General features: G+C 45.2%; 2 protein-coding genes and 1 long non-coding RNA gene across 4 annotated transcripts; all 3 read right to left on the reverse strand.

Annotated features, from left to right (window-relative positions):
* Positions 1 to 859: 859 nt before the first annotated feature.
* LOC123098404 (uncharacterized) lies at positions 860 to 4040 on the reverse strand. The gene is made up of 3 exons (XR_006447738.1): positions 2052 to 4040; positions 1837 to 1948; positions 860 to 1079 (listed from the first exon to the last, which is right to left on the reverse strand). It is a non-coding gene; the product is annotated as an uncharacterized lncRNA (long non-coding RNA).
* Positions 4041 to 5093: 1053 nt separating this feature from the next.
* On the reverse strand, positions 5094 to 8302 carry LOC123098406 (sulfate transporter 1.2). The gene is made up of 12 exons (XM_044520383.1): positions 7976 to 8302; positions 7517 to 7746; positions 7234 to 7408; positions 7078 to 7143; positions 6873 to 6986; positions 6656 to 6772; positions 6434 to 6560; positions 6069 to 6355; positions 5789 to 5979; positions 5628 to 5713; positions 5445 to 5521; positions 5094 to 5325 (listed from the first exon to the last, which is right to left on the reverse strand). Exons 1-12 carry the CDS (start codon positions 8300 to 8302, stop codon positions 5182 to 5184), a joined length of 1941 nt encoding a protein of 646 aa, XP_044376318.1. The 3' UTR covers positions 5094 to 5181.
* Positions 8303 to 11416: 3114 nt separating this feature from the next.
* On the reverse strand, positions 11417 to 17721 carry LOC123098407 (sulfate transporter 1.2). 2 transcript variants are annotated; one of them, XM_044520384.1, is made up of 14 exons: positions 17437 to 17721; positions 14645 to 15037; positions 14464 to 14512; positions 14131 to 14338; positions 13835 to 14009; positions 13681 to 13746; positions 13476 to 13589; positions 13256 to 13372; positions 13033 to 13159; positions 12667 to 12953; positions 12387 to 12577; positions 12214 to 12299; positions 12045 to 12121; positions 11417 to 11931 (listed from the first exon to the last, which is right to left on the reverse strand). In XM_044520384.1, the coding sequence occupies exons 2-14, from the start codon at positions 14990 to 14992 to the stop codon at positions 11788 to 11790; spliced, it is 1989 nt and encodes a 662-aa protein (XP_044376319.1). In that variant the 5' UTR covers positions 14993 to 15037; positions 17437 to 17721; the 3' UTR covers positions 11417 to 11787. The 2 variants fall into 2 exon arrangements, with proteins under 2 accessions (XP_044376319.1, XP_044376320.1); XM_044520385.1 differs by lacking the exon at positions 17437 to 17721 and adding an exon at positions 15461 to 15587.
* Between the last annotated feature and the right edge of the window lie 6736 nt (positions 17722 to 24457).

Consider the following 24457-nt stretch of genomic DNA (forward strand, 5'->3'; position numbering starts at 1 on the left):
TCATAGTTTAGAGTGTATATTCACTCATTTTTGCTCTGTATATATGTAGTCATGTTGGAATCTCTGAAAAAACTTGTATTTAGAAAGGGAGGGTGTATTTTGTAGCCTAGAGCATAGAATGCTCGAAGGAATCGTGTGGCCTAGCCTAGCTGTCTTCGTCGTTTTCGTGTCGCTTGCGCCGGCAGTGCTGCTGGCTAGCTAGATATTGACCGGCGTCGAGCGAAACAAACAAGGCTTCTGACGACGGAGTACGTGGTAGGTCTCTCCGAAGCAGCGCCACGTGATGAGGCCCCGTCGCCGCGGCCAATGGCTGCGTGGCAGATCGGCTTCAGCGAGGGCATGCATGCCCCGGCAGCAGTTCGCTGCGCCGCCGCAGCGGTTCTTCATTCCCCCCCTTGCCTTTTCCTGCCTCATCGTATGCGTAATATTGGACCTGAACCAGGCGCACGCAGGCGCAGGGACCAATCCATCGTACGTACTGTGCAAGCATGCGAGCTCAGGCATTGCCACAGGCTTTTTCGCAATCCCTTTCAATGCGCGTCACGAGGATCTACTGACCTACTGCATCCGCTCGTGTAAATTAACCGCGCGCTTCCTGTGCTGTGCAGTCAGGCAGGCGACCAAAGCTAGGCTGGAATGGAATGGCAACGTTGCGCAACAGTCGGCCTGGCTATAAGCTCCACACTTCTCACTGCTCAATTTACCCGCATGTCCCCTGGAGCCATGGACATATGGAGTTTTCACTCTTGAATGTTGTTGGATCACGGATCGATGGCCGCGCCGTGAAAATATGCGACGGATTCTGCTACAGGTTTCGACTCGAACTGACTTTGAGCTCCAAAAATTGCAACCATGCATGAAAGCCCAAAACAGGTTTGGTTGCTCTTTCTTTCTCAGACTCAAGTATTGGTACATGCTGGTAACGGCGAGCAGCATAGCGGTTTCTGAACCAATTGGCGTCCATGAAATCAGTTTGGGCAGGTCAGTCCACTAAATGGAATGGCAGTGATCATGCATCTGTTCACCATCCTGTGCAAGTTCAACTTGAGGTGACCTGGCATCGCAATTTGTTGTTCCTGCTGAATTGCCAAAGGTAGAGTTTACACTTTAGCTCTTGCATAGTGATTACTGATGCACGAACCAATATAGGCAATATATCAGCATATTTAAGAGTTCTAGCCATACCCTGCTTAACTAATCAGTAGCTAGAAATGGCAGATATTGATGCCCCCAGTAAACGGCTGGAGCTTCTAAGCATGCAATAGGAAGAATTCTACAAGTTCAAAAACACAGAGAAAAATTGTTTTCTGAACCAAAATATAGAGTATCAGATTGTCATGTGCTAGGATTGGAACCGGTCCTAAGACCGATGAACGTGACACGGTTGGGGGTGACCGTCGTTAAAGCCCAAGGAGGCCCCAAGTTGTTGACATGTTGTGCCTGCTGCACTCATACATTTATGTGACCCAGTTCGGAGGGCCTGCGTGCTGCTTTCCATTGTGTTGGCTTGCATAGGAGCACCGTGGTCCGCCCCTTTGGCCTAAGTAGAAGCTAAATCCCAACAAGGCATGCTCATATGGGGAGGCTCATCTGGTTGAGCTTACCCACCTGCGATGGCTCTAGCAATAGCAAGACCAAAGGTGGCTGATTTCCCATGCCCACGAGCAGCGAGCAAGGCAACCATGCTCGCAACTCGCAAGGGACTTGTCCAAATAGAGTCCAGGAAATTGGTAACAGCTTTACACTGTGCATATGTTTTCAGTCTCAGTTTATTGCAGGGAAAACAGCTTTTTTTTATGCCTATGCAAAATGCGGACAGTGTAAGAGGTATATCACCTGATGCATCTTGCACCACTTTCCAATTAAAGGGCCAATCGGGAAGTATTCACGGAATTGATCTTTTGGGTCTTCCAACTCTGGCTCCCATTTCTGACAATCCCTAGGAATCCTAAACACAACAAGAATCTTGAAGGTATTATGCATCACAACTTTACAGGGCAATCACAGGATATAGGAAATTAGAATTTAAGCACAGGAATTGAAGTCCGTACCTGAGGTTTGAAATAGAGGTTGGTAATCAGTGATTCAGTGTAGAGTGCAAAATGATGGGAATGTTCAGCGTGTAACAGCTAAACTGGATATGAAACTTGCTGCACATAGGCATTCTTTGATCTCACTGGAACCACAATGCGGAAGCCTTGGGAATAGATAACAAGGATCAAGGAAGACCAAGTAGCAAAACAATGAAAAGGTCCCTCTAGCCATCTAACTCACTCCAGATTAACAGCTCTGGCACATGAGGCATCACAAGAAAATCCCAAATTGCTGCAGTGCATCAAGTCCAGCTGATTCTATGGCTACTCTTTCAATGCTTCCCTTGCTACAATTGTGCACATACAGAAGCTACGCTTATGATGATTTTTTTCCATAATGTGCAGAAACTCCACGCACAAGTCTTTGTATCCGGCCCCAATCAGTCCATTGATGAGAACAGTCCATACAATGTTATCAGAACTAAAATTCCTCGATAGCATGTCTTCAAATACAAATTGGGCTTAATTTCTTCTATGAAGTTGGCATAAAGCACATATTAGTTCTTTATAACCAACAAGGTGGAGCTCACGACACTGAGAAGACATATTTCTGAATACATCCATAGTCGGTCAACTTTCAGGGCTCTCAAAAGTGAAATAACAAAATAATTACATGCCTCCTGGTTTGGGCATAAACCCTAACCAACCATGCGTCTGTACAGCTTCTCTGCCTTAAACCATCTCTGACTTCTGCTTAATCCAGACAACAATGCATCATACAACTGTTGAGATAGTCCAAGATCCAGTTCTGCTAATTAAGAACACAAGACTGAAATGTCATCTTTGTTACTCCCTCCGTCCAAAAATATAAGATCATTTTCGACACTATTGGTTATTTGGTCATCAAAGTTGCGGTCCGAGACTGCATCAGGAAAGGCTATAAGTTTCTGGTCCACCATGAGGTATTTATTTTGCAAGCCTATAATTATTACAAGTGTAGCTCTAGCTCTGCCCTCCAACATATTGATCAGCATGGATATTGCCTTATCGGTATTACCAATTGCGCAATAGCCCTTGATCAGTACATTGTATGTCAGTCACGGTGTCAGGTAAATAACCATGTCCCTGCATCACATTACAAACAATAAGTGCAGAATCCATTTTTTACCCTCCCCCAGTCCACCAGAACATTCATCGAACCATTATATGTCACTGTATTAGGGAGCAAACCATCTCTTGCCATCCTATGAAATAGTCCAATGGCCATCCTTGACACACACTGCCCTCCTATAAGTGATTTTTTTGACAGAATAAGTGCCCACCTATAAGTGATGTGCACGTATACACAGTTGGTCTGCATCCCTTCTTTTTCATATCAAGAAACAGCTTCCAGGCATCTTGAATGCAGCCCCATGTCACACTGTGTATTTTGCCAATCAAACCCAATTCCTCATTCACCTTCACACTACTGCACAGCTTATTGATTAGGGTTGAGTATGTCACGGCGTTTGGCACACACCCCTCTTTATCCATTGGATTGGAAATCCCAAGAACAATTGACGTGTAGGTGGAATGTGTCGGGCTTCATCCTAACATCCTAGACTCAGACATCTCGTTCATGATTGACTCTGCATCCCTAACATTACCATCCTTGCACAATGCATTGATCACGGCGCTATAGATAAGTAAATTTGGCTTCAAACCCTCTCTGAGAGCGCTGGTGGTACCTGTCCATGACCGTGGCCGTCATGTTAGAGCCTGCTCATACGCGAAGAGACCCATCTTGGACCCTCTGCGGCTGAGAGGCTGCAACGTTGCGTAGGCGTGAGAGCGGCGAGCAGGGTGCTGCGGTGCCAATCCGCGGGCGCCCGGCCTTTGCGGGCGCGCTTAATCAGGGCGGCTGCTCGAACATTGGGCGGAGAGGAGAGGAGGGAGGATGGGTCTGAGAGGGGAGAGCGGTCTGAGGCGGGCGGCGGTGGAGAGGGGGGGCGGCGGCGGCGAGAGGTGGGCGCCGCCATTGGGGGGGGGGGGGGGGGGGGGGAGGAGGAGGAGGAGGAGGAGGAGGAGGAATTGGAGGCGGGGGATCCCATCCATGTGGGGAGGCGGTGGCCAAGGGATTTCCATGGAGGGAGGGAGGGAGCTCCACGAAGAAGAACAGAGAGATATGGGCCGTCGTGGGCTGCATTTCCTTCTTTCTTACTCCTAGAAGGGTGGAAAGTGTTATTGCTCAGGCCCAAACTTACTACTGACGGAACGGAAAACGTAGGCCCAAATTGTGACCACGGCAACGGGCTCGTCGGCCGCACGGCACGGGCGCCACCGCGCCAGCCGAGGCGTTGGCGGCGCAGGCGAGCCAGCCGCTGTTGTCTCGTCCCGCCGAGCAAACGCTTCTGCTGCTTCCTACTGTGTAGCATCGGAAAGCAGACGGCGGCGACGATTGATCTGTTCGTCCTGAACGGACCAGTGACGGCGGCGGCGGCGGCGGCGGACGGAGACGGTGAGCCCACCTATCTCTGTACTTAGCTGCCGTGGTCAAGCAAGTTTGAGTAAGTACTAGGCATCCGTACGCCTCTCGTGGCCACAGAGAGCACTCGACAGCTTACACATGTGGCGGTGAATAGCAAGGTTCACACATGCACACCATGTGTTTGGTTCAATACCCCAGAGCTGGAATGCGCAAGCAAGCGACTCATCTTATCAGAGTACAGTGCTGGAACCCTTAGTATCCTTGTTACTCACACAAGTTCGAGCATGCCTCGCAATCTAGTGCACCATACCACTGGGCCAATTTGCCAAACCTCTTTATGAAGCCTTCAACTTGAAGTACAAACACTAACAAGATACAGAGGTGTGGATCCAAAGACCGGGGAGAAAAATTACCCCAAAGATGGATCATGATATGAACCTCCATCCAACTGCTCGCCGACACACACCATGGCCGCACACACTGATGTAGATGTCGAACTAGGCCACCATCTCCTTTTTCTCGAACCACGTCTTGCAAACCTGACGTGCTCCAACTCTGAACACCTCCATTATTTACCTTACACAAGCTATGCCATTCACTTGTATACTCCTTGCTCTATAAAAACAGCACCAACACATCTCTTTGCTTCACATGTACATCACTTTGTGAGGCGCACTTTCTTCACACGTTCAGGGCTGACTTTGGAGCAAATTTCTTCACTGCGTCGTCTACGGACAGGAATATCTTGTCGTCGCCGATGAGCTCCGTGAATTTTGCTGACCGCAGCTTCTGGATCACTGCTGGCCCGGGATTCGCGAGTATCAGCTGTAAGTGGCACACATGGATTTATTTGTTAGTAAAGTGTTTCTTCCATGATCATTCTTGCGGAGTTGCGGTAGCAGCTAGTAGCTGTACAATTCTGATCCTAGTTTTTGGTATTTTACCTGAATTTTGCGCTTTTCAAGCGCTTTGAGCAACTCCTCCAAGGCATGGATTCCACTTGTGTCGATATCAGTTACCGCTGTTGAAGAGTGAGTAGATCAGTGTTATAAACCATTAGCAATAAATTAACTAATTAATTAGTAATTTCCTTATTATAAAATACAGTAAATCTGTTGTCTCCTTACGGGATAGCTCAACAATGAGAAACTCTGTTTTGGACAGCTTCTGTTCCTGCTGTTGTTCCTCCTCGTCCCTCAGCCATCTCAGGATTCTGAAAATAGGACATAAGTTCCTATATTAGTAATCATGCCAATAAATCAGTAAATTTTGTACAAAAGAAGTTTACCTCTCTTTAACATAATTGGAGTTTGTGAAGTAGATGGCTGAGTCCACTCTGACAATCATAACCCCGGGCACCTTGGTAGCTTCTGGGTATTGTTCAACATTTGTGTAGATTGTTGTTCTTGGAAGGTTACCGAGTAAAGCTGTTCTTGGCCGTGTTACTTGGAGAAGAATTTTGCCAAGAGATATTGCAACCTATTCCACGCAAGATCCACAATCATCAGCCATGTCAGTAGGCGGAATTAAGCTGTAATTAACATGAAAAAAAATGTAGTAGTTCGCACCGCAATGAGCAAGCCGTACTCCACTGATGCAAATACGACCCCAAAGAATGCTCCTAGCAATGCCATGAAGTCCATTTTATCAACCTTCCAGATAAGGTATGCCGTTTCATAGTCAACTAGGCTAACCACCGCATTTATGATGATAGAGGCTAGAATGGCATTGGGCGTGTACTTGAACAATGGAGTGACCAACAACAGCGTAAGCATCACGACAATTGCCATAACAACATTGGATATGGCTGTTTTGCAGCCAGCCATGTAATTGACTGCTGATCGCGACATTGAACCTGAAGGGAACATATCTTGTCAGTAGAATGCTATATTTGTATGGAGTATGTAACTTTTTCTACTAAAAATGTAGTCACCTGTGCCTACGTAGCATGAAGTCATTGAACCAACAATGTTCATCGTTCCTAGGGCCAGCATTTCTTTATTCCCATCTATTTGGTAGTCCTTCAAGGCAGCAAATGTTCTTCCAATTGCAATAGCTTCCTAAAAAGTTTGCATTGGTTTTAACACATTGGTGGATATCCTAAAAAGTTCCAGGAAACAAATTGAAATTAAAAAGGCCATAAAGTTTTTGTTACCGTTAAGCCGACCATTCCAGCTACTACACCAATTCTGAACCCTTTCACCAAGTATGGGCCAGTCCAATATATGAGATGAAATGAAGGTGGGTTGATGCCTTGCTTTATATCCTTGACCTGCAATTGTCCAGTAATTAATCCACATAGTTATCTTCAACTAATTTGTTACCACTGAAATTTCTGATGGCAAAAGTTGTGAGTAGTCAAGTCGACTTACAATTGCAACACCCTGCTTGTCTGCACGGGTGATGAACACACAGAAGGTGGATATGATCACTGAAATGAGCGGAGCGATTGCAGAAACCCAGAAGAGCTTTTTATTCTTCTTGGCCTGAATTATCCCAATGGAACAGCATGATCATCACAAATAGTTCGAGGAGAACCAAGATGAAATTTTGAAATTTACTAGTATTCTATCTTACAATGTATTTGGTTGTTAGAAGAAACGCCAAGAAGGATGCCCCAATCAATATCGTCTGCCAGTTACACTGAATCAACAACAACGCAAGGGCAAGTTGATAAGATATTGGTCTTCATGACAAGAGTAACGAAATATATGGAAGCTAGGTAATTCTTACCCCATGATGTACATTTCCCCATACTGATTCCATGACCGAGATGATGTCAGACTTCTTGGTGAATTTTGCGATGCCAAGGAAGCCTTTCAGCTGTTGAAGGCCAATGGTGATGGCCGCACCCGCCATGAAACCAACAATGGCTGCATGAGACAAGAACTCTATGATAAACCCTAGCCTGCAGCAGATCAATCGAGTCGGTTCAGAGACTTCCAGGTGCTCATGCCAATATGACATCATAAACTGGAAGTGGCAGGTCAGTAAACCAGGGACCACGCACGCTCACCTGAAGAATCCGAGCATTGCCTGAGTGACCCCTGCGAAGAATGTCGCGGTGAACGCCAGCCTGCTGTACTCATATGGATTCTTGACCGGATCGATCTCTTCCTGGAGGAGAGTCCCGAGCAACAGCGACAGGACGGCCGCGGGACCGATTGCTATGTCCCTGGAAGTGCCCATCGCAGCGTATATCAGAGGTGGAACGAAGCTACTGTCTGCAAACGCATATCGGCAACACTCTGGTCATTATAGTTGCAGACTTGCAGGAGCAAAACTGGAAATCCTGAGATCTCAACAATGATGAAAATGTATATATGCTGAACTTACAGAGCCCAACATGTGCTGGCAGGAAAGCAAGCTTTGCATAACCAATGTCCTGGTGTCCCATGAGAGAGCACATGAAAGAGTACGTTGACAAGCCAGTGGAGGCTACCGTGCTGCTGTGCGAAGTTTGCTAGTTTGTTACCTGAGGTATGCAGAGGCTGGCGATGGTGAGGCCGGCGACAAAGTCCCCCTTGAACATGCCAAAGGTGTAGCTCCTGGCCCAGTCCAGCACCGGAAAGAGGTGTGCCAGGCTGAGCCACAGCTTCTTGGACCTCGGCTGGTCCTTGTACTCCCGCAGCGGGTCGTTGGCAAAGAACGTCTCCTTCACCCCTTCGGCTAACTCCGTGAAGAGGCCCTTCGCCGGCGGGAACCTGACCTTGTATCCATGGTGGTCTGTCTGGCGGTGCGACCCTGTCCTGGAGATGTTGCCATTGAAATCTTCACTTCCGTCCGACATGGTTCTCGACATTGTCGCCGAAGTTTTTGCACTGCACGCCGGTGCGGGGATGGGAGTGTCTGTCTGTAAGTGAAGTAGTGAGAACTGAAGTTAAACATCCATGAACAAGCACATACAAACGCATGAACAAGCACGATTACCAGGTACATGCATGCTGCAAGTTCTCAGTTCCGAATTAAATGGAATTGTTTTATTTACAGTAAGAAAACCAAGACCAGAAATGCTATTCTGCAGAACCGAAGGAAGGAATTCGAAACTTGTGCATGAACAACAATATATATCAAGAATGGAGCACCCAACAGGACCGATGTATCATTCAGAACAATGAAGAATGGAGGAAGGAAGGAGAACCTACACAGCGATGAAAAGCCCTGCTGCTTTTGTGTTGATTGTTCAGAAGCTAGGGAATGTTCATTATACATAGATGCGGAGAAGCTCCCGTTGCCATCAAAGGTCAACCCCTCTTTTTTGATTGGTGGGCTCTGCGAATTATGAATCTGCGTCGAGGATTGCACCATATTAAACATTGCGCATGCAGGAAACACCTACCTAATGAAGCTAGCCCTAATGAACTGGTTATTCTCACAGCTCATCACTCGCTCAACTTGTAAATTATTTTGCAGAACACAACCGGTGTTGAAAGAATGTGCATCTGCTCTATCTGCTGAACAAGCAGACTGGCTATGAGCACTCCCTGGTAGTTTATCAAGACATCATATCATAACCTGGTTAGTTGCTGTTTACCCTGCCTTGTGTGTGCATGCAGTTATACACTCATCCTTTCAAGGCTGTTCAAGCGGCCTATTGATCAGAGTCATAAAGGGGATAAAATATTGCAGCATCTCATCAACTAGTAGTTAAGCAATCGATCTGTTTCTGCGACGACTAACTTTGTCGATCTCCAGTCTGATCCTGCTGCATGAAGCAATCGGTCTGTTTTTGCGACGACTGGCTGTGTCGATCTCCAGTCTGATCCTGCTGCAGATCATGCTCCGTCGGCGGTGCATAATTAGAATTAACAACTGCATTATTGGGGCCTGCCTAGTCCCGGAGACAGCTTGTTAAGTAGAGTATGTTGTAACATGCCATAAGCAGAGGAGCTCGTGCACAAGTCCACAACTACGTTGAAGAAACTAGTATATTTTATCCCCTCTATGACTTTGATCAGTAGGCCACTTGAACAGTCATGGAAAGGATGAGTAACTGCATGCCTACACAAGCCAGCGTTGTCAATGATGTATTGCTGTGTTGTACTGTTGTGCTTCCCTCAGCCATGGATCAAAGTATTTGGAGGAAATCCTTACCAGTTCTATTAAATAAATATGTCTGTTCTATTTCTAGACTAGAGCTGAAAATTTAGTCATGAGTTAACCTTGAGCGTTATTCGACAAAGAGAATATATTAATATCAAAGATATCAATTCCACCCAGTCTCTGCACCAAAATAATGTCAAGAACTAGTCGAGACATCAAGGATGCACACAACCAAAAGGATAAAAAAAGAAGAAAGAAAAAAAGACCCAACCACATTGATCAACCACTCGCATGAACCCAAACCGCCAACAGTGAAAGCACCCGAACTACAAAAGAGGTTCTTCAAAAGCGACGCTTCTAGAAAGGAAACGGTGCACAAGCACCGTCGTCGCCCGATTAACAGATCTAAGGTTTTCACCTTTGAAGAAAGTACGAGCTCTCGTTGGGTACCAATGAAGGTCAGACCTAGAATTTTCACCCTAGAAATCGAGACTCGGTACTTAAGGAGCACCACTAAAATTGAAGTCCTCGAGTGCTGCCACCCCCACTTGCCGAGGCCGCCGCTGCAAATCACTAATCACCAGGCATGCATCATGCGTGCGGTTTGCACGAGAACATCATCCCACGGCAGAAACATGCACGCATAACAGCATGTGAAGCATTGTTTTCATCGCATCCAAGACCCCACCTCCGCCATTACTTAACAGTCTCGAACTCAACTTGAGCCATTGAGACCTTCTGGTCTTCCAATCGTAGCCACCTTGACATTCCCCACCTCTGTCAACATCATGGAGATCGCAGCATAGATACCGATGTCGATGTACCCCATCGTGTCGAAGAAAACCGGAGATTCACGACGTTCCCCCTTGAAGCCGCACGGTTGATGTTTCCGGATGCGCACGACCGGATCCCATCCGATCCATAGGTCCAGGAGTGCCATGCACCAATCCGTGAAGACCGCCGATGAAGAAGTATAGAACTTGTCGGCGGCCTGATCAAGGACGACCGGCAGCAGAAAAATCAGCGAGTTGGACTGGAGAAGAACACTAGGGTCGCCGCCCTTCCTTCATTTTCCCCATCAGCGCCGCCTCACACGGGACAACCTCCACCTTCAGCGCACGGCCCCGAGGAAACCCCCACCTCCTTCGGAGACAGGGCCTGCCGCCACCGCAACAGAGGCTAGAGGCATTGGCGGCAAGGAAGGCCAGATCAGACGGCGACTAGCGGTGGCGCTATGGTTTGGCTCCTAGCATCACCTGGGGAGCAACGTCCAGGAGCGAACCGTTCCATATTTTCTACCGCCCAGTTAACCTTGTGCGTATTCGAAGGAAGCGTTTTCGGTATATGTTGTGGAGTTGCCTGTGTACCTTTCTGCATTGTGACAATGAATGTTGCAAGGACTTACTTCATGGATTTGGCCTGCCGCCCACGACGAGGAGGTCGGCCGCTCTGGCGTGGGGGTGATAAATATCCCCTCCGACCAGGATTAGAGCTCCTCTTATCTTTCTCTGGTGATGCTTTAGCTTGTTTAACGTTGATGTAGTGGAAATGTACTAGGTAATGAGCTGTTCAAGTATGTTAGGTTTGATGTTAATGTGGTATTGTCATTTAATTATGCAATGGAATAGTTTAAATGCGTGTTTCAAATGAATTTGTGTGCAAAATTTTGTGTTCGACTTTTTTTGAGAGATCGGCTAGATGGACAAACTTTATTTCCTAAAAAAGGTAAGGAATTAGATTAGAGGATGATAAATACGATGAGGGAGTTTTGAAGGATCGGCTAGAGACACTCTAATACCCCAAAGATAGAATGCACAAACAAGCAACTCATCTTATCAGAGTAGCGTCGGAATCTTTACTGTATCCAGTCCACTCAGCCAAATGCAAAACCTCTTTATAAAGCCTTGAAGTACAAACACTAACAAGATACAGTGATACAGATCCAAAAACTGGAGAGGAAAAAAACCCCCAAAGATGGATCATGATAAACCTCCATCCAACTGCTCGCCAACACACACCACAACCACGGCACACTGATGCAGATGTCCAACTAGAACTAGGCCACCATCTCCCCCTTTCTCACCAACCACACCTTGCAAACCTGATGCGCTCCAACTCCACACACCTCCATTATTTACCTTTGCACGAACTATGGCGTGTACCTCTGTGCTCCTTGTTCTATAAAAATCACACCAACACATCTCTTTGCATCGCCTGTACAATGCTTCGCTCGACGCGCCTTCTTCAGACGTTCAGGGCTGACTTTGGAGCAAATTTCTTCACCGCATCGCCGACCGACAGGAATATCTTATCGTCGCCGATGAGCTCCGTGAATTTCGCTGACCGCAGCTTCTGGATCACTGCTGGCCCGGGATTGGCGAGGATCAGCTGTAAGTGGCACACATGGATTTTGTTCTTGGTTAAGTGTTTCTTCCATGAACATTCTTGCTGTAGCAACTAATAGTTATACAATTCTGCTCCTAGTTTTTTTGGTATTTTACCTGAATTTTGCGCTTTTCAAGTGCTTTCAGCAACTCTTCCAAGGCATGGATTCCACTCGTGTCGATATCAGTTACCGCTGTTGAAGAGTTAGTAGATCAGTGTTTAGAAATAAATAAATAAAATAGTATTTTCCTTATTGTAAAATATACTAAATCCTTGTCTCCTTACGAGATAGCTCAACAATGAGAAATTCTGTTTTGGACAGCTTCTGTTCCTGTTGTTGGTCCTCCTCGTCCCTCAGCCATCTCAGGATTCTGAAAAATAGGATAATTAGTTCCTATACTAGTAATCATGCCAGTGACTGGAATAACTGAGTAAAATCTTGTAGAAAAGAAGTTTACCTCTCTTTAACATAATTGGAGTTTGTGAAGTAGATGGCTGAGTCCACTCTGACAATCATAACCCCGGGCACCTTGGCAGCTTCTGGGTATTGTTCAACGTTCCTGTAGATCGTTGTTCTTGGAAGGTTACCGAGTAAAGCTGTTCTCGGTCGTGTTACTTGGAGTAGAATTTTTCCAAGAGATATTGCAACCTATTCCATGCAAGATCCACATTCATTAAGCATGTCAATAGGAGGAATTCAGTTGTAATTAACATGACAAAAATTGTAGTAGTTCGCACCGCAATGAGCAAGCCATACTCCACTGATGCAAATACGACCCCAAAGAATGCTCCTAGCAATGCCACGAAGTCCATTTTATCAACCTTCCATATAAGGTAGGCTGTCTCATAGTCAACTAGGCTAACCACTGCATTTATGATGATAGAAGCTAGGATGGCATTGGGCGTGTACTTGAACAATGGAGTGATCAACAACAGTGTGAGCATCACTACAATTGCCATAACAACATTGGATACTGCTGTTTTGCAGCCAGCCATGTAATTGACCGCTGATCGTGAGAAAGATCCTGCAGCGAACATATCTTGTCAGTAGAATGCTACATTTGCATGGGGTGTGTAGCTTTTTTCTACTAAATTTGTAGTCACCTGTGGCTACGTAGCACGAAGTCATTGAACCAACAATGTTCATGGTTCCTAGAGCCACCATTTCTTTGTTCCCATCTATTTGGTAGTCCTTCATGGCAGCAAATGTTCTTCCAATTGCGATTGCTTCCTGATAAAGTTTGCATTGGTTTTGACATCTTGTTTGATATTCCAAAAAATCTATGCGGAAAAATTGAAACTACAAAGGTAATGACGTTTTTATTACCGTAAGGGCAACCATTCCAGCTACTACACCAATTCTGAATCCTTTCGCCAAGTATGGGCCAGACCAATATATGAGATGAAATGAAGGTGGATTGATGCCTTGCTTTATATCCTTGACCTGTGATTATCCCGTAATTGATCAACATTGTTATCTTCGACTAATTTTTTACTACTGGAATTTCTGATGGCAAAAAGTTGCAAGCAGTCAAATAGCGACTTACAATTGCAACGCCCTGCTTGTCTGCCCGGGTGATGTACACACAGAAGGTGGATATGACCACTGAAATGAGCGGAGCGATTGCAGAAACCCAGAAGAGCTTCTTATTCTTCTTGGCCTGAATTATCCCAGTGGAGCAGCATGATCGTCAAAAAATAGTCGAGGAGAGCCAAGATAAAATTCTGAGAAATTAATATTCTATATCTTACAATGTATTTGGTTGTTAGAAGAAACGCCAAGAAGGATGCGCCAATCAATATCGTCTGATAGTTCCACTGAATCAACAACGCAAGGTTAAGTTGACTAAATATTGGTTTTCCATCACAGAAGTAACAAAATAGACAAAAGGTTGAATATCCTTACCCCATGGTGTACATTTCCCCATACTGACTCCATGACCGAGATGATATCGGACTTCTTTGTGAATTTTTTGATGCCAAGGAAGCCTTTGAGCTGCTGAAGGGCAATGGTTACGGCAGCACCCGCCATGAAACCAATGATGGCTGCATGAGACAAGAACTCTATGATAAACCCTAGCCTGCAGCAGATCGATCGAGTCGGGTCAGAGACTACATAAGGCAGATGAACTTTTCTGGAGCTCATGCCAATATGACATCAGAAACTGCCAGGTCAACAGACCAAGGACGATGGATGCTCACCTGAAGAATCCAAGCATCGCCTGAGTGATCCCCGCGAAGAATGTTGCGGTGAAGGCCAGCCGGCTGTACTCATATGGACTCTTGACTGGATCGATCTCTTCCTGGAGGAGAGTTCCAAGCAACAGGGACACGACGGCCACCGGACCGATGGCTATATCCCTGGAACTGCCCATCATAGCGTATACCAAAGGCGGAACGAAGCTACTATCTGCAAAAGAAAATCAGCAAAAACTATGATCATTATAGCTGCAGACTTGCAGGAGCAAAAGTGCAAAACTGGAAATCCTGAGATCTGATCAGGAATGAAAAAGGTAATTGGTATGTTGAACTTACACAGTCCAACATGTGCCGGCAGGAAAGCAAGCTTGGCATAACCGATGTCCTGGCGTAAGATGCCACCAGAGAGCACATGTCAGTAAGAACCCAGAGTACGTTCAGTGGATACCCACCGTGCTGCTGCCTGTGCATGCAACTACGCAAAAAAAAGCAGCTTTCCTTGCTAGTGAGATGTTACCTGAGGTATGCAGAGGCTGGCGATGGTGAGGCCGGCGATGAAGTCCCCCTTGAACATGCTGAATTTGTAGCTCCTGGCCCAGTCCAGCACCGGGAAGAGGTGCACCAGGCTGAGCCATAGCTTCTTGGACCTCGACTGGTCTTTGTACTCCCGCAGCGGGTCGTCGGCGAAGAACGTCTCCTTCACCCCGTCGGCGAACTCCGCGAAGAGGCCCCTCGCCGGCGGGAACCCGACCTTGTAGCCATGGTGGTGGTGGGTGCTGTTGCTGTCTGTGTGACGGTGCGACCCCGTCTGGCTGGAGACGTCGCCGTCAAAGTCCTCGCCTCCGTCCGACACGGTTCTTGGCATTTTTGCCGACGTTGCTTGCACCTATGTGCAGATGGATACGTCTGTCTGGAAATAAGGCAGCGAGCGAGAAATGAGAACATCAATCCCTATGTACGTCGGACGAAATAATTAGCATATACTGCGAAACTGAAGTTAGAACTAGAAACGAACTCTCCATGTATTTCAGACGGAGAAATCATTAGTACTAGTCACACACACACACACACACACACATGGACATGCATGACCATCCATCTGCATGCATGGTGCAACTAAGCTCTGAACTGATCAACTGAATGAAACAATTTACAGCAAGGAAACCAAGACCATAGGTGTTTTTCTCCGGAACTGAAGGAAGGAATCAGAAACTTATGCATGAACAACAAGAAATATATATCAAGCTAGAATGGAAGCACCAACACCACTGATCATTGCATATCATTCATAACCATGAATGAAGACTTGATGGACCAAGGAAAGAAAACCTACACAAGGATGACTATTGGAGACACTCAGCCAGAGGCCTGCTGCTTTGTGTTGATTGTTCAGAAGCTAGGGAATGTCCATTATATATAGATGCAGAGAAGCTCCGCCCGTGATGAAGGTCAACCCCTATATTTTAATTGGAGGGCCAAGAGATAAGCTAAGCTGCAAATTATGAATCTGCGTCGAAAATTGCACCACATTCAGCATAGCGCGGGAAACGCCTACCCTAATGAATAGGTTATTCTCACAGCTCATCACTTGCTGAACTTGTAAATCATTTCCGCGAAAACAATCAAATGGTTTCAGCGACAGGTGACAGAAGGAACAATCAAACTGGGTTTCAGCTCTCTCTATGTGCTTGAATGTGATTGCAGAAAACACATATGGGCCAGAGTGGACTTGAGAAAACATATGGTTGTATGTGATGTGCCCCTACATCTACATGGCAAACTTATTAAGTTATACTACTACTAGCAATCCCCATCAAGTTGCAGTTTTGAAATGTTGGCAGTTTTGTTAGCTGAAAAGGAACAATTTTCTTCCAGGCCTGCCCAGTCATGCACACGTTCGGTTAATATGCAATCGAACTCCAACCAATAAAAGAACCATACTTTTGCAATTTGACATTCAGGCTTGATCAAATGCATGTGTCATGACTTGTGAAGCCACTAGAAATGGCGGTTTCAGAGGAGACTGACCACTGCAAAAGAAACTTTGGGAAACACCAGGCACTCTCGCTTGTTCTGCTCTCACCAGCTTATGAGAGCATCACACCCTAGCTGCTATTTACTCTACTCTGCCTTGTGTATGCAGTCACAGCATACTCATCTTTCCAGTATGTATGTACAAGGTGGCTAATTGATCAAGTCATCAAGGGAACGACAATACAATTTCTTAAACCGTAGTTATGGACAAGTTCCACTACTTATGGCATGTTATAAGTTATAATAAGCTGCCCCCCGGTCTAGCCAGGCCCCAATAATGCAGTTGTTAACTCTAATTATGCACCGTCTGAACATGATCTGCGGCAGCAGAAGTACAGAATCAGACTGGAGATCGGCACAGTTAGTCATCGCGAAAACAGATCGTTTGATCAACTACTAGTTTAATTTTCACTAATTAACTAGTACTAGTAGCGTTTGGAAAACAAGGTATGCCATTTGCATGAACCTGGTCAAAGAACCGGTCAAAAGGCAGGTTAATGTGATGGGTTCCTGATGTAGGTGGAGGGTCCTAATGCACAGCTGAGACTGAGAGGCTGAGAGAGACCAACCGACGTGCTCCTCTGCCTAATAGATTCCATGCACTCTTGGTGGCTCTAATCACTTGCTTGCGAATGTACCGTGGCCCTGGCACACGTTGCTGCTAGCCTTTTTCCTCTCTCCATCTTTCCGTTCTAGTGGTGACCCAGTGGTGCTCTGCTATTTTCAATACAGTTTCAGGATGGGAGCATCTACAATGTTCAGTAAGACAGTAACAGCTCTGTGTAGACCAAGTTCCACACATGCATGACAAAATGGCATTTTTCTACTAGAATACATGATGAAATGGTATTCTTTCATGAAAAATTGTGAGAGATCGCAAGAACTCCCCTGTAAGAACCCAATGATATTTCTTTCTACTGTAAAACCCAAGACAGAAATAGACAGCAGAAGAACAAGTCACCTGTAGTGATCTGGTCCAGTTATCCTATCACACAAATCTAAGGAAAAAAAATCATGTTTAACATTCCAGAAATCATCTATAGATCACTCAAAAGTCAAAACTGAACAATGAAGGCCTGAAAAAGAATGCAACCACAAAAAGAACAGAGAGAAGGTGATAAAACAAAGGCGGGAACTAAAACCCTTTACGAACACGCGGTTGAAAAAGAACTTTTCTGTGGGGCTTTTGCCTGCCTAGCTGTGCCAAAAGGGAGAAAAAAATTCGAGAAAAAGCAAGAGAGAAATCGAAAAGAAGGAACAAGTGGTCTTTCTTACTGTGTTGTTCCTCTGGGAGCACCTTCGTGGAGCTCCGGACCTTTTCCTCCTGGCTTTTCCTGGGCCCCGCCAGTGTTCTACTCCGACTATACCTTCCAGCAGATTGGATGGTGGAGGGTCGCCTCGAACGTGGACGCGATTGTGGGTCAGGAGATCGACGACAGCGCCTTCATCACTATTTAAAAGATTGGGGGAGGAAGAAGCGAAAAGAGAGAAGGAGAGAGCGAGAGAGGGAGTCAAACCGTGTCCAGGTTCGATGAACCTGGTGGGGGAGGCAGCGCAGGCGTGAAGAACGGGATGGAAGTTAACCGCCTGTTGCCACGTTGACCTTGCTCGATATTACGGCAAGTCTTTACGGGTTGGGAGGCAGCCAGTTCACTGCCGTTGCATGCAGGGATGATGTACTGTACACGACCGCACAGCGTGTTTGTTGTAGCAAAATCACAACATTACCGTTTTGGTTTTCATTTTAGGCCAATTTCTCAACAAACCATGATTTGCAATCCAAACTAATTTTTTAATTTTATTTTGAGTTGGTATCTAAACTTATTCAAACCATCAGTTGTCTTGTCTAACAACCTGACATGAGAGATCCACTTGTCAACACATGGGATGCATAGATTGACGTGCACCCATGTCAAACGGGGCTTCTGGCTCTTGGAATAACACTAAGGGCATGTTCGGTAGCTCCTCTGGCTTCGGGCTGAGGATGAATGAGAAAACTCCACGGAATTAAAAGGTTTCGTTACTTAAATATGAATAACACCGCGACAAAGGATGAGTATTGTAAAAAAAAGGTGAGTTGGCTGTCAAGTGGGACCAACATTTATTTCAATAATATATTTTTCACATGTGCATCCTATATAAAGCTCTAGTTGTCATATTGACATACAGAGTTGTCATCTTGTCATCCCGTGCAACTTATCCTATAATAATGGATGCATATTAAAAATTACACGCGTTGTTCGAAAAAATAGTAGAGATAACTGCACACTCCGCTATGTTTTATGCATGGTATTTCCCCTACGCTGGCGGCTAGGGTTTTTCTCCTCTGAGGCGATCTGATCGCCTCCGAGTCCGGTTCCCTTCGTTCGTCTCCGGCCTTCGCCTATAGACCCCGACGGTCCTCCCCTTCTGTGGGCCGATGGTGTCCCCCTCGGACGCCAACTCTGCAACGAGCGACAGCGCCACAAAACCTGACCTGGAGAACTTCTTCGACCAACTAGATCTCAATGATGAGGAGTTCCAGGATGTCGAGATCGATGAGGATGATCCCGAGATCAATGAAAGTGTCCGGTGGCTGGCCCTAGCTAGGGTTCACACGGACAAAAACTTCAGCCCATCGGCTTTCTACAAGCATATGAGGGCGGCCTGGAATCCAGCGCAGAGCATGAGGTTTCGCCCGGTCGGCCCCAACAGATTTGTTGTCCAAGCCTCGTGTTTGGGTGATTGGGAACACATCATGTATCAAGGACCTTGGCTGTTCCGCAACTGGGCGGTGCTCTTGTGCAAGTACGACAGATTCAGCCGAGCCGAGGACGTGGTGTTTGTTCATATGCCTATTTGGCTTCAAATCCACAAGTTGCCGAATCCATACTGCAAAAGGAATATTGTGGAGAAACTACTGAAGGGTGCTGGAGAAATTTTAGAGATGAGGTTAAACGACAATACTCGTGGTGACTATGTCAGGGTAAGGGTGAATCATGATATTCAACAGCCTCTCACGAAATTTGTGAGTATTGTCCATGCAAGGGAGTGGCAAGTTTATCTGGTGCGTTATGAGAAGTTGGTCAGGTTCTGTAAAGTATGCGGTCTTGTCAGCCATGAGCACAAAGAATGCGGTCTGGGAATACACGATGAGAAGAAGCTAAAATACGGTGGTTGGCTGTATGCTGATGCTCCTAATCAGCCACGGCCAGATGCTAATCCGTCCAAGGCAGCCGACCTTCGGCCATCGGGCGTTGCTGTCCCAGCCGCCCCGGTGGATCCGGGGCAGGAGAAGTTCGACCCTGAAATTCTGGATACGACGTCTAGCTCGGTGAAGAATTCTGCGACCGTGATATAGGTGGACAAGGAGGTGAGGAAAAGGTTAAACATGGACCTAGTTGGGGCTGAACAAGTTATCACCTCAGGAACACCGAAACAGTTGCTTGCTATCACTGATGGAAGTGGGGGTGATTTGGGGGCGGGTCAATCGCCTTCGAGCAGCACCTCAAGCAGCAAACGTTTGAAGTTCTCAGCGGATACAGAGAAGAATGGGATATCGGCGGCCTCCCCCGAGGAGGACCGCCGGAAGCAATGAATATCTTATCATGGAACTGCCGGGGGGGACCGCCGGACAGTTCGTGAGGTGTCGGCCCTCTCAAAAGCCAATAACCCCAAACTAGTCTTTCTTTCCGAGACTAGACAAGATGCAAGGAAAGTTGAAAAATTGAAGTGGAGACTTGGTCTGAAAGGTTTCCATGGTGTGAGTAGTGATGGTAGAAGTGGTGGATTGGCTTTGTTCTGGGATGAATCTTTATCTGTAACAGTACTTGAAGCTTGCAATCGATTCATTGATGTCAGAATTATGGATGTGGGTTCAACTACTGCTTGGAGAGGGACCCTTGTGTATGGAGAGCCTAGAGTGGAAAATAGGCAGCGCACGTGGGATCACTTATGCCGCCTTCGGGCTGCCTCGCAGGATCCGTGGTTTGTCTGTGGTGATTATAATGAGGCACTATGGCAGCATGAGCACTTATCTATGAACTTGCACTATAAGAATCAAATGGTGGCCTTCTGAGACTGCCTTATAACATGTGAGCTTGAGGATCTCGGTTTCTGTGGGTTACCATGCACATACAATAATGGTCAGGAGGGTTCTCGCAACGTCCAGGTCCATCTAGACTGGGCGTGTGCGGATGAAGCTTGGCGGGATATTTTCCCTTCTGCGAAGGTGTTGCATCTAGCCACTTCGTGTTCGGATCATAGCCGTCTGTTAGTTCAACTAGAGGGAGTACAAGAGCAACGGCGCCGAGCCTCTGTCTCACGTTATGAAATCATGTGGGAACGGGACTGATACATCTCCAACGTATCTACTTTTTCTCACGCTTTTCCTCTTGTTTTGGACTCTAATTTGCATGATTTGAATGAAACTAACCCCGGACTGACGCTGTTTTCAGCAGAACTACCATGGTGTTGTTTTTGTGCAGAAATAAAAGTTCTCGGAATGGAACGAAACTTTGCGAGGATTTTTTATATCAATAATAAGAATTTCTGGAGCCAAGACCTGCCGGAGAGGGGCACCTGGGTGGGCACAATCCACCAGGGCGCGCCCCCCTCTCCTGACGCGCCAAGGTGGGTTGTACCCACCTGGTGGCCCCGCTGACCCTAAAACCGATGCTATAAATTCCTATTTTCAGAGAAAAAATCAGGGAGAAAGAATTATCGCGATCCACGAGACGGAGCCGCCGCCAAGCCCTATTCTTCCTCGGGAGGGCAGATCTGGAGTCCGTTTGGGGCTCCGGAGAGGGGGATCTTCCTTCTTCGTCATCACCAAACCATCTCCATCGCCAATTCCATGATGCTCCCCGCCAGGAGTGAGTAATTCCTTCGTAGGCTCGCTGGTCGATGAGGAGTTGGATGATATTCATCATGTAATCGAGTTAGTTTTGTTAGGGCTTGATCCTTAGTATCCACTATGTTCTTAGATTGATGCTGCTATGACTTTGCTATGCTTAATGCTTGTCACTTTGGGCCCGGGTGCCATGAACTCTGATCTTAACCGTTTATGAATTCATCATTATATCCATCTTTTAGATCCGATCTTGCAAGTTATAGTCACCTACTACGCGTTATGATCCAGTAACCCCGGAGTGACAATAACCGGAACTTCTTCCGGTGATTACCGTAGTTTGAGGAGTTCATGTATTCACTATGTGTTAATGCTTTGTTCCGGTTCTCTATTAAAAGGAGGCCTTAATATCCCTTAGTTTCCAATATGGACCCTGCTGCCACGAGATGGTAGGACAAAACATGTCATGCAAGTTCTTTTAATAAAGCACGTATGACTATTTACGGAATACATGCCTACATTATATCGATGAACTGGAGCTAGTGCCGTATCGCCCTAGGTTATAACTGTCACATGATGAATATTATCCAACAAGTCGCCGATCCAATGCCTACGAATGTATCGTATATTGTTTCTGCTAAGTTACTATTGCTATCGTCACTGTTACACTTGTTACAAAATTACTGCTATCACTGTTACTGTTACCGTTGCTGCTGTCACTACTATCAAAACTATCATATTACTGTGCTACTGATTACTTGCTACAAATAATTAATCCCCAGGTGTGGTTGAATTGACAACTCAGCTGCTAATACCTTCAAATATTCTTTGGTTCCCCTTGTGTCGATTCTATAAATTTGGGTTGAATACTCTACCCTCGAAAACTGTTGCGATCCCCTATACTTGTGGGTTATCAAGACCTTTTTCTGGCGCCGTTGCCGGGGAGCATAGCTATATTTGTTGAGTCACTTGGGATTATTATTATCATATTATCACTATGAAGAATATGAAGGATCCAAAGACTAAGATATTTCCCTCAAAGACGAGGGGAGGTAAGGAACTGCCATCTAGTTCTGCTTTAGATTCACCTTCTGTTTTGAGTAAACTTGCAACACCACCACATGCTATTAATTCTGATATGTCGCAAGTTATTGATGATGCTACTTCTGCTATGGATAATGCTTATGATGATGCTAGTACCTTGCTTGATAATGATGATGTGCCACTTGGTGATTTTCTTGATGCACAAATTGCTAGAGTAATACAACATGATGTTGTTGAATCTGATGATGAGCTTGAAACTGAAACTCCTGAAACACCTATTAGAACTGGCCTTCCTAGATATGAATTGCCTAAGGTACCAGAAGGTTATGTTATGAATGAGGAGACAACTAGAGATATTCTTGCTTGTAAGGATATAGATGATCTAGAGAAATTACTATGCAAGTATAAAGAAAAATCTCTAAATGCTAGAATGAAATGTGATCCTAAGTTTGCTACTTCACCTATCTTTATTGATGATAAGGATTATGAATTCTCTGTCGACCCAGAGTTAATTACTTTGGTTGAATCTGATCCTTTCCATGGTTATGAAACTGAAACTGTTGTGGCACATCTTACTAAGTTGAATGATATAGCCACCCTTTTTACTCATGATGAGAAAACTCGCTACTACTTTATTCTCAAATTATTTCCTTTCTCATTAAAGGGTGATGCTAAAGCTTGGTACAATACTCTTGGTCCTGGTTGTGTGCGTAGTCCCCAGGATATGATTTATTACTTCTCTGAAAAATATTTTCCTACTCATAAGAAACAAGCTGCCTTACAGGAAACATTTAACTTTGTGCAAACTAAAGAAGAGAGTCTCCCACAAGCTTGGGGGAGGCTTTGCCAGTTACTTAATGCTTTGCCTGATCATCCTCTTAAGAAAAATGAAATACTTGATATCTTCTATAATGGAATAACCGATGCTTCTAGGGACTTCCTAGATAGTTGTGCTGGTTGTGTTTTCAGGGAACGAACTATTGGACAAGCTGAAGAATTATTGAATAACATATTGAAAAATTATGATGATTGGACTCTTCCTGAACCACCGGCTAAACCCACTCCGAAGAAGAGGGGTATTTTATATCTCAGTCCTGAAGATATGCAAGAGGCAAAGAAATCTATGAAAGAAAAAGGTATTAAAGCTGAGGATGTTAAAAATTTACCTCCTATTGAAGAAATACATGGGCTTAATACACCACCAATGCCTAAGGTGGTAGAGGTAAATTCTCTTACGAAGTTCAATGAAAATGATAATCCTCACAATATGCATCCTAGTCAATGCCTTTATGAGTTTGAAAACTATATTAGAAAACAAGATCACTTCAATGCAAATGCTATGAAACAATTGAAATATAATTCTGATATGATTGCTCGCTTGAGTGAGTTGTTATTTAGAATATCAAATGATGTTAGAGGTGTTGGAAAGCATGCTTATATGGTTCAAACTCAGTTAGAACAAGTTGCTAAATCACAAAGAGAATTACTTGATGAAATTAATCATAATATGCATGACTTTACTATTAGAGTTGCAACTAGAGGAGGTAAAATGACTCAGGAACCACTTTATCCTGGGGGACACCCAAAAAGAATTGAACAAGACTCACAAAAATAACACTAGTGCACCTAGTCCTTCTAGAAAGAAAAGGAAGAAGAAAAATGATAGGACTTTGCACACTTCTAGTGGACCTGAAATAGAAAAACCTCCTGATAATGAAAATGAAACTTCTATCTCTGATGCTGAAACCCAATCTGGTAATGAACACTCACCTAGTGATAATGAAAAAGATAATGATGAGGTTCATGAAGACACTCAACCAAATAATAATAAAGAACCAAACAATGATGTTGAGATAGAACCACCTCCGGATCTTGATAACCCACAACCTAAGAATAAAAGATATGATAAAAGAGGCTTTGTGGCTAGGAAACACGGTAAAGAAAGAGAGCCTTGGGTTCAAAAACCTATGCCTTTTCCACCCAAGTCAACTAAAAAGAATGATGATGAAGAATTTGAACGCTTTGCTGAAATGCCGAGGCCAGTCTTTTTGCGTACCCGCTTGACTGATATCTTGAAAATGCCTCCTTATGCAAAGTATATGAAAGACATCATCACTAATAAGAGAAAAATACCGAAAGCTGAAATCTCCACTATGCTTGCTAATTATACTTTCAAAGATGGAGGAGTACCTAAAAAACTTGGAGATCCGGGAATACCAACTATACCTTGCTCTATCAAAAAGAATTATGTGAAAACTGCTTTGTGTGATTTAGGAGCTGGTGTTAGTGTTATGCCTTTCTCTTTATATAAAAGACTTGACTTGAATAAACACATACCTACTGAAATATCTTTGCAAATGGCTGACAAGTCAACTGCCATACCTATCGGTATCTGTGAGGATGTGCCCGTTGTTGTTGCTAATG

Source organism: Triticum aestivum, chromosome 4D (assembly GCF_018294505.1).
Source record: "Triticum aestivum cultivar Chinese Spring chromosome 4D, IWGSC CS RefSeq v2.1, whole genome shotgun sequence".
In the NCBI taxonomy this organism is placed as follows: domain Eukaryota; kingdom Viridiplantae; phylum Streptophyta; class Magnoliopsida; order Poales; family Poaceae; genus Triticum; species Triticum aestivum.